Source organism: Biomphalaria glabrata, chromosome 12, assembly GCF_947242115.1.
Source record: "Biomphalaria glabrata chromosome 12, xgBioGlab47.1, whole genome shotgun sequence".
Taxonomy (NCBI): Eukaryota; Metazoa; Mollusca; class Gastropoda; family Planorbidae; genus Biomphalaria; species Biomphalaria glabrata.
Window position 1 is genome coordinate 36360064 of NC_074722.1, and position 13455 is coordinate 36373518.

At 36.1% G+C, this 13455-nt stretch overlaps 1 protein-coding gene across 1 annotated transcript; it reads right to left on the minus strand.

Moving 5' to 3' along the window:
- Nucleotides 1-1436: 1436 nt before the first annotated feature.
- LOC106055854 (actin-related protein 2/3 complex subunit 3-A-like) lies at nt 1437-8005 on the minus strand. The gene is made up of 7 exons (XM_056006840.1): nt 7866-8005; nt 5765-5861; nt 4420-4496; nt 3982-4050; nt 2611-2737; nt 2347-2438; nt 1437-2062 (listed from the first exon to the last, which is right to left on the minus strand). Exons 1-7 carry the CDS (start codon nt 7869-7871, stop codon nt 2000-2002), a joined length of 531 nt encoding a protein of 176 aa, XP_055862815.1. The 5' UTR covers nt 7872-8005; the 3' UTR covers nt 1437-1999.
- Between the last annotated feature and the right edge of the window lie 5450 nt (nt 8006-13455).

Genomic DNA, 13455 nt, shown 5'->3' on the forward strand with positions numbered 1-13455 from the left:
ACTAGATTGACCAAGGAACATGTGTCGGATGTAGGTTTTCTTTTCTTTTTTTTTTTTTTGAAGTAACGTCTTTATTTCATAAGATAAGATGACAAAAGTGTTGATCACCGTATCACGACTGACAAACACTTTATTGCACGTAGCTACGCCGTTCTAGCTGTGATCTACATATTTTGCCACATCATCACAGAAATAACTGATGGTGGTAGGTTTATGTGAAAGGATGCACCACTGAATACAGTGCTTCCCAGATATGTAAACTGGTCTACCACGTTGAGGGGGTTTCCATTCACGATGCGTCCTGCACCCTAACGCTTTTATGAACACATTTTTCTCTATGCTTATCCACCATGTGTTTGCCTTGGCAAGTCAATGAATGGCCTTTACCTCCATTTTAGATTGATGATCAGCTACGTAACATCGCTATAAAGTTACCCTTATAAAAGAGACATGCTCTTTGCAGATGAGCAGCAGTGCTGACATGCACAAATGAGAGGAACTAATGTTCAATTTTTCTCAGGCCTGTAAAAACTTATGGGCTGACAATCAGCCTCAAGAAAAGTAGTGGGATTGCACCACCCGATCCAACACCAAAAACCATGTTTATAGATGAATCCCTGCAAGATGTCGTGCACGAATTCAGCAACTTAAAATTACGATCCACAATTAAAGACAACCTGTCCCTAGAAGAAGAGAAAAAAAAACCAGTGCAATGGGTAGGCTGCTTCAACTTTCAGACTACTAATAAACTCACCACGAAATCAAAGATGCAGGTCTGCAAGTGTCTACAATGATTGTGTTCTGTATAGCCTATTGTCAGTATTGTGCGGTAGTAAAACATAGATCACATGAGCAAAGCAAGAGCCCAAATTAAATATCTTCCACTTGCGCTGTCTCTTCAGTACCGGTATCTTGAAAATTATACGACAAGACAGAATAAGTAACACTGAGATCCTGTTCTGTTTTAAATGTTCTACACATTACCTAGTTGTTGTTTTTTAAATCCAAATTTTTTTTATGTATATATTTGTTAAGGAGTGTGCGTGTATTCAAATTGGCTGAATAGATTCTGAGGTAACCACGAGTTAACCATTAAGTTATAAATAGCTCTGAGAATTGCTTATGAAAGAGAGTTGACACAGAAAAGATACAGGTTATTTTTATAGTAGTTTTGAAGTGATATGTATTTTGTTGCTATTGTTCATCATTGTATTATTGCCCCTGCAGTTCTGCCAGAAGTGAAAGCTGTAAATATTATCAATACATTCATTTTTGTTACAAAATAGTTTGTTCAAGTTTTATTGAAGTTCTTTATTAAGCCAAATAATATTGACAAAATGGTTTAGTTGTACTAGCTGTCTGGAACTACAATCCAACACAGACCATAATATTGACATTTTACTGTTACAGAATAACAAAATATAAAGCTTACTCAATTGAAAGGTGCATACTTTTAATAGCAAAGTAGTTTCTAATTTTAGTGACATAAGCCAGAAGCTTGGTTGGTAAAAATACAGAATATTTATGAAGCATTCACATTTTATTTGAATACTTTGAGTCACACCATTGACTTTAGGAATGTACAGTTTCCTCTTTACACTAGCACTGGTAATAAATTATTTTTTCAAATCAAATAAGGTGTGATAGGATTCATAAGCATCCATGCTCTTCAATCTACCAGAACATAATTACCTACGTTAACAGAAAGTAAGGCTAACACAGATGCAGGCTTTTCCTTAGAATTAACATAGACTTGCATATTTATAGCAATCTGATTCACACACCAGTCATTCCATGCAAAACAGTAGAGACATGTTTTAAAACATGTAAAACAGTAAATACCATAATGCTAATTTAGCTGAAGTGATTGACAAAATTTTATTCTTGCCATTAAATTAACAATATTTTGGATACAACTAACGTCTAGTGCCAGGTAATATAAGATTAAATATTGGACTACTAGAACCCCCATTAAAAAAAAAAACAAATGCTGCCATTTTTAATATCCTGGAGCTGAAAGACTCTTGTCCATAAACTTCCTTTTGGCAAAGCACAGCCACCACTGGAATAGATGAAAGATTCTTATTAGCAATACAATAACCAAAAAAATATATTTTTCTTTTACTTATAATTAAAATTCTTAAAGAATCCAAGAGTTGTCAGCCTAAGAAAAGTACTATAAAAATGTAAAATACTTATTAACATTCAAATATTTGTTTATAGTACAGTAAGTCCAAGTTTTGTCTTTGTAGTTCAACATATTCTTAAATTAAATGGCTCTTATGCAAAAAAAAATATTATTTCAGCAAACTGGTCACAAGGTCCAGTGCATTGTAAAGGCATTACCTTGCTTGGCTTATCTGTGGCATCAAAGACTTTATCTAAAAGCCTGACTCCAGTTTCCTGCCTCAGTTGTTGAAGGTACTGCCTCATAGTATCTGTATTAGAAGAGTTTATAATGATTCACACAAACAAATAGTAAAAATCATGTAGGCTTCAATTTATTAGCTGAACAAATTGCTTTCTATGTGTTAAATTCATTTGAAACCTAGATTCACAAGGATAGAAATCTTGGAAATACTTAAAGGTGTACTGTAGAATGAATCTTACCATCTTCTGCTTTATTTGCTGGCTTGACATACATTGCATTCAATGGGAAGCCAGCCTCGCCAGGAATTGGAAAGTTGGAAATGCCTAATGTGTACATCTCTTTGTCTCCTTGACTGCGTGACGAACACTTGAAATAAACAAAAACGCAAATTTAACTAAACTAACAAAACAATTTGAAATAATTGAACACACAGCCAACACACACACACATGTTGTATGCATGCACATATTGCTCACCCACATATGCATAAATATCAAAAGCAAACACTCCAATGATTGAATCCTGCTTTTAGAATAGCTATGAATGAAGAACTCTTACTCCAAATAAAATCAAGACTACTAGGATTGAGTTACTTTACACGTAGTCCAAAAGTAACCTGCAGATTTTTGTTGAACAAACTGTTTAATCTTTTCAAGTAATAAAACCTGAGATTTGAACACAGGACCCTAGTTTCAGAAAGCCAAGCGCTTAACCACTCAGCCCCTATTGTGTTTAGATACTGTTTATTAGTAATACTAATGTCAGAGGTAAGATCTCTTAATTTTTATATGTGCCAATTTTTTAAATATATACTATGCTCAATCTGACTGTTAATCCATTTTCATAATGGAGGATGTGATTGTTCTAAGCTAGAGGCACATCTACAAAAGCTTAAAGTCTGGGCATGGAGATGTAAATCACAGGATAGATCAGAATGGAGAGATAAAGCAAGCCAGGGTCCTCCATGGGCTGTAGCACCACTGGGATGGATGGGATTGTTCTATGCAGTGCCTGTTTGGAGGTCCTGTCTATAAAGTCTGCAGTTTAAAGGCATCAGCTTCTATGCTAAAATAGACTGTTAACCCAGTTTCATAATGGAAGAGAGGACTGTTCTATGCAGTGTCAGACAACGGTGGCCAGGCATCAGCTTCTATGCTCAAATAGATTGTTGTCCCAGTTTCATAATGGAAGAGAGGACTGTTCTATGCAGTGCCTGACAACGGTGGCCAGGAATCAGCTTCTATGCTCAAATAGATTGTTGACCCAGTTTCATAATGGAAGAGAGGACTGTTCTATGCAGTGTCAGACAACGGTGGCCAGGCATCAGCTTCTATGCTCAAATAGATTGTTAACCCAGTTTCATAATGGAAGAGAGGACTGTTCTATGCAGTGCCTGTTAGTTCTAATCTAGACAACTGTGGCCAGGCATCAGCTTCTGGTGGGTCGTGCTTGTTCTTCAACTTATTTAGGAAAAGCTTTGAAAGTTTATCAGACCCTTCATTTCCATGCATGGTACAGCATTGAAAAACTCCAATATTTTAAAGCAAGCCATACATTATTTCTCTATCAAAACTGTCAGATCAAAATATTAGACAAAAATTTTTCCTTACCCTTTGAAGTTTTTTAAGACATTCACTTATATACAAAGTGATATAGATCAAAGTTCTGTCTGCCTCACTCTGGGAATAGATATAGGTCAATATATCAAAGTTTTTTTTTTTTTTTTTCTCTAGTTAAAATGTACATACATAAACTTTAGTGTCTGGTAAATCAGCTTTATATTTATCATGCCCACACTTATACCTACAAGTTGAACTAGTACAATTTCCCATTTAAGACTTAGGAAGACATTACTTTTGCCACTTGTTATAACAAGTAAATCTATAAATTTTTTTCCATAGCTGCACTTTTAATTAAGGCCAGCTTCAAAACTATTTTTAATTTTAAATCCTCAGACTGCTCTAATATTATGAAAAGTGTTGTTTATTAAAAAAATAAAATAATATTAAACAAAACAGAAAAACAAATTTTAAAAAGATTTATTTTACCTTGATTTCATAATTCCTGAAGAAAATATTTGCTTTGAAAAAATAGATGGCTTCATCAATGATATCATAGTCTGTGGCTGAAAACCCAACACAAAATTCTATCATTGGAAATAACAGGTATAACATATATAACAAAATCAATGTAATATTATGGGAGGTAAGATGAATAAGCTTTTGTTCTTAACCCTACAATCATCACAAACAAAAAGTAAATCTTAGAGCTAAACAATAATCTGTTGGAGGCTGCCCAGAAAAAAATTACATTCATAGTACATGCCATAATTTTTCTAAAATGATTTGATTTTAGGCACATTGGCACAATTTAGGCCATGTCGTGCCTGCAGTCCCTTAAGGACTACTCTCTCTCTCTACATAACAAGGGCTTAATTCTATACAGTTAAATCATTTAAATCAAGGTCTATTCACAGTTAAAATAGTAAAGGTAGTAAAAATTTAATAATTTGGAAAAAAATCTAATGTAAATAGTACATGTTCACAAATTCATAAATCAGATCTTCGTAGACAACCCCGTTTCCCGGATAAAGCCCAGTACCTTCCCAGGGTCGACATTATCGAATAGTGTTTTTAAGTTAGTGGCTATAAAATATTTCTCCCTGACATCCTGGTATCTGGGGCAATCAACGAGGATATGTTCCACGGTGAGGCGAGAGTCACAGTACTCACAAAGTGGGGGCTCGTCTCTCTTGAGCACAAAAGAGTGCGTGATGTAGGTGTGGCCAATCCTAAGTCTGGACATGGCCGTGCTACCACGCCTTGTCAGACCCTTTTTTCTAAAATCTAAGAACCACAAATTGAAGACTAAAAATCAGCAACAAAACATTTAGAACATTGTAAGAGAGCGATTCATTGAAGCAGGTGATGTAAAGCTCATCAGTTTCTATGACAAAATGGTCAGCAAGGTTATCACGTTGCCAGGTTGTCATGTGGCCAGCACAAATGTCTTCACTTTCCCAACTTATACAAAGTACAAAGCATTTCAGGTACCCATTACAGTTGGGTGGATTCAAGGGCAGACTTAACCAGGATTCAAACTCAAGACCCCCAGTTTGGAAGCCAAGCACTTTAACAACCTGCCACCATGCCCCGTGGGTAAAAAAAAAACAAAAAAAAACTTCTTTCTTTTAATTTTAGTAATTTACAGAACACTAAAAAATGTAAGCCTAATTTTAATAATCCTCACTTCAATTTTACCTCACCCCCCCCCCCCAATTATCCCCTGCAACAAAATTTAATTAATGTGATGCTAATAATGTGTTGTTTTATTAAATAATCAAGAATATATAATTACAGCCTAAATCTATTAGCGTATTTAATAATAACATACTGTCTTTAGGTGCAGGGCCTTTGTACTGTGTACGTATAGGAAGCAGCGCCATGTTGCCTATCAACTTTGGCGGATTCAAAAACTGCGAGTGATAAGCCTGTGAAAAGATATGAGAGAGTTAAATAAGAAAGGCAAAGAAGCTAAATCAATGGAATACTGGTTTGAAATGATGCTGAGAAAAAAGCTACCAGCAAGTCAAAGATAATGATAATAATAATAATAAAAATAATGAGCCCCCAACAGTCAGGGTTGTGTTTAGGCCTTAGCATAGATCTATCAACCAACCCTCAACAGAAATGGCGTATCTAACCTCACAGATACTTTCAAGGCCCTTAACATTCCTAGGAACATTCTTGTTGCCTAACAGAGGGCGGTACTGCTGCAGACCTGCCACATCACCAGAAAATTTCTCAGTGGAAACTGATAAAGGGACTACAATGAATTTTGTTTCTTTTTAACAAAACTCGACCCTGGTAGCGACAGAGAATGAATACTCGTTCGTTTCTAACATAATAATCTTTATCATCCGTGAAGAAATTTGTGTTACTATTGTGCAATACCAAAAACAATACATGATTACAGCAAACATTTGTACATGAGCACACAAGATATACGTTGATATCCCAGTTTCTCTTTAACATTACATGCGAAATTTAGAACAGTAAGTTATATATTGTTCAATTTAATTGCCAAATGAACAAAAGAGTTCTTGTGTCTACTTGTTTTTGTGGTCCGTGTCTTAGATCTTCTTTATGATGGTAAAATGTTAAAATCACGAAGAAGATGGTGATTTTTTATGCTTAAAATCTTTATAGCTTTCTTAGCAATGTTTTTCTCTAATAAGTGTCCAAGTGTTGTTTGTTTGTTTGCCTATGATCTTATTGGCAGCATTTCCAATTTTATCAAGTTTATTCTTATTTTTTTTTATGATCAGATTGCCATACCAGGCAGTGATGTTGAAGCTTAAAATACTGCAGATGTGAGCATGGTAAAACAATGACAATGCATTTTCGCTAACATTCAAGGATAACTTGCTGTTGAGTTATATTTCTAATTCGAGACAGTTTTCTAAAGTTACGTCCTGTAAGGCCTTGAGTCGTAATTTGTTAAAAATAAAGTAAACAAAACAAAAAAGGAAATGTAAAAGCATGATGCCTATTCAAGCTGTTCCAACATTACTAACATATATTATTTTGTCTCAGAAACAGACTCAACAGAATGAGTAGATATGTTTCAGAAGCCAAAGGTTAGCACGAATGAAATTTGCCTTTGCAGAGTGTCACCTTAGAGAGCTGACCATGTTCCAAACAAGAAACTAGCCTGAAAAAAACTCTATAAAACAAAAACTATATAGAAAGCTAGATGGAAAAAAAAATGAATATTTTGATACAGGTCCTGCCAATATTTGTTTGCACAGTCTCGCTATTGTTTTGGCCAAGAGCAAAAGAAAGAAGTGGTTAGTCAAGAACAAGAAAGCTGCCCTATCAACTAGCCCAAAATCAGAGTCATTCACATGCACGAGCTTTAGCAAACTTTGCTGCTCCAGAATTGGCTTGAAATAGTTACACCAGATTCTGCCTGACTCAAGACAAACTAAAACTAGTGACTCATCTGGGGGCATCCATTGTCTACCAAGCCAAAGGAGTCACATATATAGAGTCTACAATAATAGTCTAGAATTTCAATTAAGACTATTCTAGACTATTATTTATTACATCTACTAGATTTGAGATCTTAAATAAAAATTAGAAATATGTTATTAAAAAAAAGAAAGTAGATCTAGATCTGTAACAATGTTGAATTATAAATAGATCTAGCATCTAGATCTAGATTTACTACTAACTTAAAATAGTTAAATATTAATAATGATAAATATTAAAATAATCCTGTCCTGATGTGTATCAAAATCGGATCGAAAGTGGGCGTGGTAACCGTAATATACCAATCCAAAAACCTATCGACTGAATAAGTAAATGCTGATCTAGAGTCTAGATCTAGTTTTAAAAACTTCTCAAGTAGGACAAATATTTTTAAAGTAGGTCAATAACAATACATTGAGATCTAGAATCAATCATTAAAAAAAAATACAATTTCTTTTTACCGGCATCTTAAAAATGTCACTATATACACCAACTTTAGATTATTTCTCCACGAATGTAGTTAGGGGGATGTGAGAATAATTTACTTCCGGAAAACTTCCTGGTGTAGCTCTTCTGATTTCTGAGCAAGTACAAAATAATTTCGGTGTTTAGAAAAATAGTATACCATTAAAACTATAGTATTTATAACCATTTTTTTTATTTTTTTTTTTTCAAATTTTGTGGTTTTGTTTTGAAATGACAAAAAAAAAAGGTTGCTACGCATTTCTCCTTTTAGAGAAATGGAAATCTAAATTTAGTAAGCATTATCTTTTTAGGTCGGCTGAGATTGATTGAGCAAATAAAAAAATACAACTGATCAAGAACATCTAGGATTCTGTGTGATTTCATGGCTATACTAAAAAAAAATGTTTCCAGCATGTTAATGGAAGAATTAGCAAGGTCATATTTTCATTTGAACTCGAAACTAAATCTTGTGGCACCCGTCCACTATCGTCCATTGTGGGATGGGAAACTGTTTCGACTGTGTTGATATATGGCCTCCTTCAGTCGCGAGGCGACTATGGATCATCTCATGGAAATGAGATGAATGCCTGGACATTAGTTGTGGTCGGAACGATGTCGACTGTGTTGATATCCCAAAGGAAGTGTAGGCACTAGTTCCGTGGTGTAGGGTACCGAGTACACACGTTTTGAAAGTTTATTTTTGTGGCTTTCTTTTGGTCCACTTTTGGTTTTTCTTGCTTTGTATCCTATTTGAGCGTACACTTTAGCTATCTGGTAACCTTAGATAGCAGTAAAAAAAAAAAGGCTGTTAGTTACCGCCATAGACATAAATAAATATATAGGCTATGTCTATGGTTACCGCTTTGCCTCGAATTCTCTTTTGAACATTTATGATGTCATTATGTCAAAACATGGAACAAAACAACTCTCTGTACGATTTGGCCTTAAACGGGAAAGCCCTAAAGAAATACTTCACAAACATGCAGTTGTAATGACATAGTTTGTTTTCTTTTTATTCATTTCAATCATCTTTTGGGGATACATTTAGCATTTGGCGATCTTTACGATAAATTGTAAACACATTTATCTCCTCTTTGTTGTTTTTTTTTTAAATCCAATTTACATTTATTAAAGTTTTAATACAGAAGGCGCGGTGGCTAAGCGGTAAAGCGCTTGGCTTACAAACTGGGGGGCCCGAGTTCGAATCCTGGTGAAGATTTCAATTTCGGGATCTTAGGGCCTACTAAGTCCATCCTGACATTAGTTGGAGAAAAGTAAAAGGCACCCTTGTTAACTGCCAGCCTTAGAAACATATGAGCTTTACATCATCTGTCCTAGAGATCGCAAGGTCTGAACGAAGAAATTTTACAGAAATATAGAAAAAAATGTGTCGTCTCGATGGTACCGGGTTCAAACCCCGCCCGCTGCAATCCCCCGTCTTTCTACGGGAGGTTTGGACAGGAAGTAGATTATCTTCAACTCCGAAGGAACATCCGAAACATGTCAAACATTTTACAAACAATGGACCTCATTCACCAATCGTAAACAAACAACATTTAGCCACGTGATTCTATATATCTTCTATACAAATTATGTAATCCTTAGTGGTTGTCACGTGATACGTATTTTTCATTGTTTTATTAATATTATGACGTGGCTAAATGTGTTTATTTACGATTGGTCCATTTAAGATCATTTGGGAACTAGATAATAACAATTAAGTAGCCTAGTGTTATAACCGAATGACCTTAGAAATCAGATCATTACGTGTAAAAAAAATAAACATAAAAAATTGTAGTCCTATATCTTTTAAAACATATCAGCAATTCCTTTTTTTTTTAACACAGAGTACACAAAAAGCACTATTTTTAGACATTCGCTATAGACTAAATTCTCTTATACCTCCAGAGGCGGACTGGCTATAGGCCATAGAAAAAAAAAGGGACGAGGGTGTGTGAGAAGGATTCCTTGTTTTGTAGGCTACTGTGGCCTAGCTTGTATAGTTATTTCGGCCAATCAGCATCCAGAAAGTTTGATGATGACGTATTCATTTTTCCACAATATGCTACTGTTGATATTCATCGGGTGGAGAGGAAAAACCAGTGTTTCAGTATGAAAAAAAAAAAAAACGCGGACATTTTTCATTACAAAGTCGGATCTGCGAAAGTCAATAAACCACTGCAGCTTCTATCGTACACTTTGTTCTTATACCAAAGACTAAAGAGAGTATTTTCTTTTCCTAGTAAGTTGTTTGGCTCGATGGCTACTGGAGGCCAATCAACAAACGAAAGCTTCTGCGACTGGAAACATTTTGGTAATAAAATTCAGCAGCAAGAGGTTTCTGTAAATCACGTTAAAATGTTTGTAAAATGTTTCGGATGTTCCTTCTGAGTTGAAGATAATCTACTTTCCAGTCCAACCCCCCAGCAGGACGACAGGGGACCGCAGCGAGCAGGGTGTGAACCCAGGATAATCGAGACGACCGAACAACAGTCCAGCGCGCATATCGCACGGCGAGGAAGCCAGCCATAGGCCTACTAATAAGCAGGGCTTTTTTTTTGTGACGATACGCACCGGTACGGCATACCCATGCCCCCCCCCCCCGAATTCTGGGCAGCCAAATTCTAGCTAGCCATTTTTTTGCACCATCAGATCAATCAAAATCTAATTAACAACTGAACAAGTAATGATTGCACTGATGACTGAAGTACAGTTGCAGTAGACTAGCCTAGGCTTATCAGGAATTGATGGCTGACCATGTGCACCCCTCTGAATTCTGGGTAGCCAAATTTTAACCAGTTTTTTACATCTTCAAATCAATTAACTTCTGCTAGGAAGCAACTTAACATGTAGAGCTTCCACTGAAATAAAGTTAATAAGGATAAGCTATTATTGTAATAAACTAGAATATGCTAATTTGTAGTTCATGTCCGACCATGTGCGCTTTATTATAGGCTTGCAACTCAATATTCTATAGCATGTTAGTCGTGACGATTTGTTTTCAATTGCACAATATTAAAGTTATCATTATATTTAGTGAAGGCCTAGAATATGATATATGTCTTGGAGGACAAATCCTTGCCAGCTATCTTTCGATTTGATATATGGGAAAAGTATCTTTGAACAAGATTGAGGAGTGCAGTTATCTTGGTAAATGTATTTACGTCTTGTGGAGTTGCGGACTGCGGTCATTGTTAGCGCTCAATAAAATAGTTGAATCACGTCCACCAGCTTACGATAGAAGAGATATAAGAAAGTTCTTCCTATGACATCTGAGTCAAAACGTTGATTTGCATCGCCTGAGCACTGGCAACAGCATGAATTAACTGCGTTTTCTTGGTATTTCGGTATGCAGATATCTCCGGCACTGAATAGATGTGTTAGATTTGTTGATGGCGATTGTATTCGAGAAGAAGTCATAGGTTTTGTCCCTGTTGTTAAGAGAGTCGCACTGTGTCTAACGTCATTGTCAGCGAATACATTATGTAGTCTGGACATGGACAAATTACTCGGCCAAGGCTACGATGGCTGCCCCTGTGATGGGTAGCATTCAGAACTGTGTTCAGGCTAGGATTCATGAAAAATATCCAAAAAGCAGACCTTGTCTGTTGCGCGTCCCACAGACTTAAACTTGGTATCATTGACCTGAATGACGTTTCAAATATACGTAATGCTGTCGGTGTCATCAAGAAGATTATCATTTTTTTCCGTAACAGTCCCAAGCGAGCGCGTTGGTGCTAAATTTACCTCTTTTGTGTGAGTTACGATGGACACAGAATTCATTCGCAATTTAAGTCAAACCTTTGAGAAGATCTTTGACTGCTTTAAAGTAACTATTGTAAGTGAAACCAGACAATCTACATATGTGTAATCAGTGTCTGCTTCTCGTGTGTTTCTGATTTGTCTTATAATTGTCGTCAATTATTCACCCGTTTTTGAACCAGTTTCCGTGATGTTGCAGTCTGTCCATCTTAGTACAAGTGGCCGCTCAACAGCACATCAACAACAGTCACATTAATGACTTAATAAAAAAAAAACTTGACCATGCTGTGGAACACTTCAGGGATGGCATCCTGAGTAAGGTGACACTGCTGGCAGACAAACTTGGTAATGAGTTGGTGCTGCCGAGACTTTGCAGTCGACAGATACACCGAGCAAAAACCACATGTTTGTTTTTTGGGAATATTAATGAACACGACTTTACATTCCGTATCTTGATTCGTTAGTTACTTCATTAACGTCTGGCCTTTCAAGCAATAATAATGCTCAGTTCAACCTAAAAACGATTTTAGAATTGCAACGTACAGAAAATTATCACAACTGCCAGATAAGCGTTCATCGCCGGCTTGTCCATGGCGACGAGAAGCAATTCATTAGTTAAATTATTGACAGCGTTTGCATTTTTTGTTTAATCGACCGTCAGGATGCACGGACTGCACGGATAAACAGTAATTAGTTTTTTCACGTTATTTTTTATATATTTTTTTTATTTCATGAAACAGGTATTTACGGTGAACTTAATATCACATAGGTATGTCTCTGCCATCTGCCTTATTTTCTCAGTAATTAAAAAAAAAATAGCTACGACTTTGAGCCATAGGTGGTAACTTGCAACCCCCCTGCAAAAAATCCTGCGGGCGCCCATGGGCGTACCGGCACCTTTTTGAATGTGGGAAAAAATATTACTTTTCTTGTATTTTAACGTATATTATTAATTTATTAGTTGAAAGTTAGGCAATCAATCACTGAGTACCGGCACCTAATCACCGAGTACCGGCACCTATTTTTTTTTTTTTTTTACACAAAAAGCACTGCTTATAAGTATGTGTCAGCGTGGTTGGATTTAGATCTGAGAATGCCCAATGGTAGCGCAATGAATAACTTGATGCTAGAAAAAAAATTGAAAAGAAAAACCGTGCGTGATAAGGTTAGCACATGAATAGGCGTACTATGACGTAATTATAATATCTTCTGATAGGATCTAGATTAGATAAATTGTATATAGTAAGAAAATTATGCCTATAGAAAGTAATGAAAAAAATATTACATAACCTTCCACCTATCTCTTACCGTGATGAGCCGTTGGGACACCACCCATGATCTGTTGCGACTGTCTCTCCATAGGCCTACCTCTCTATCCTTGGGTAGAATCTCTTTCGATGACACAAGTCCTAGTCGGTCCATTCATTTAGGCCTATGTTGTTTTCCCATCGTTTTTCTCTCTGCCTCTTTTTCGTTTTCCTACTACTGTTTTCTGAAAGAAGATCTTTGTGAGCCCTGAGGACCCTGGGAAATGGCCATAAAGTTTCATTTAGTTGTTGTTGTTGTTTTTTTTACAGTATTAAATAGGTCATCATGGTGCCAAATTTGCGTTGTAATCCTGTTTCAAATCTCTTCGTTTGTGATGCGGTCTTTATATATGTGATACCAGAATCTTTCTGTAGCATCTCGATTCCAATGTTAGGATTCTATCCAAAGCAAAAGACAGAGAAGAATGGAGAGAGGTGTTCGACAGATCATGTCTGGTGCCCCAGCGGTCGATCAGACTAAGGGATTAGTGAAGGAAAATATCTAACATTTTGAACA

Coding starts and splice junctions, on each gene's coding strand:
- LOC106055854 (XM_056006840.1), bottom strand. Junction 4,497..5,764: donor AGGCCCTGCACCTAAAGACA/GTATGTTATTAT, acceptor TTGGGTTTTCAG/CCACAGACTATGATATCATT. Junction 2,063..2,346: donor CCACAGATAAGCCAAGCAAG/GTAATGCCTTTA, acceptor CATCTATTCCAG/TGGTGGCTGTGCTTTGCCAA.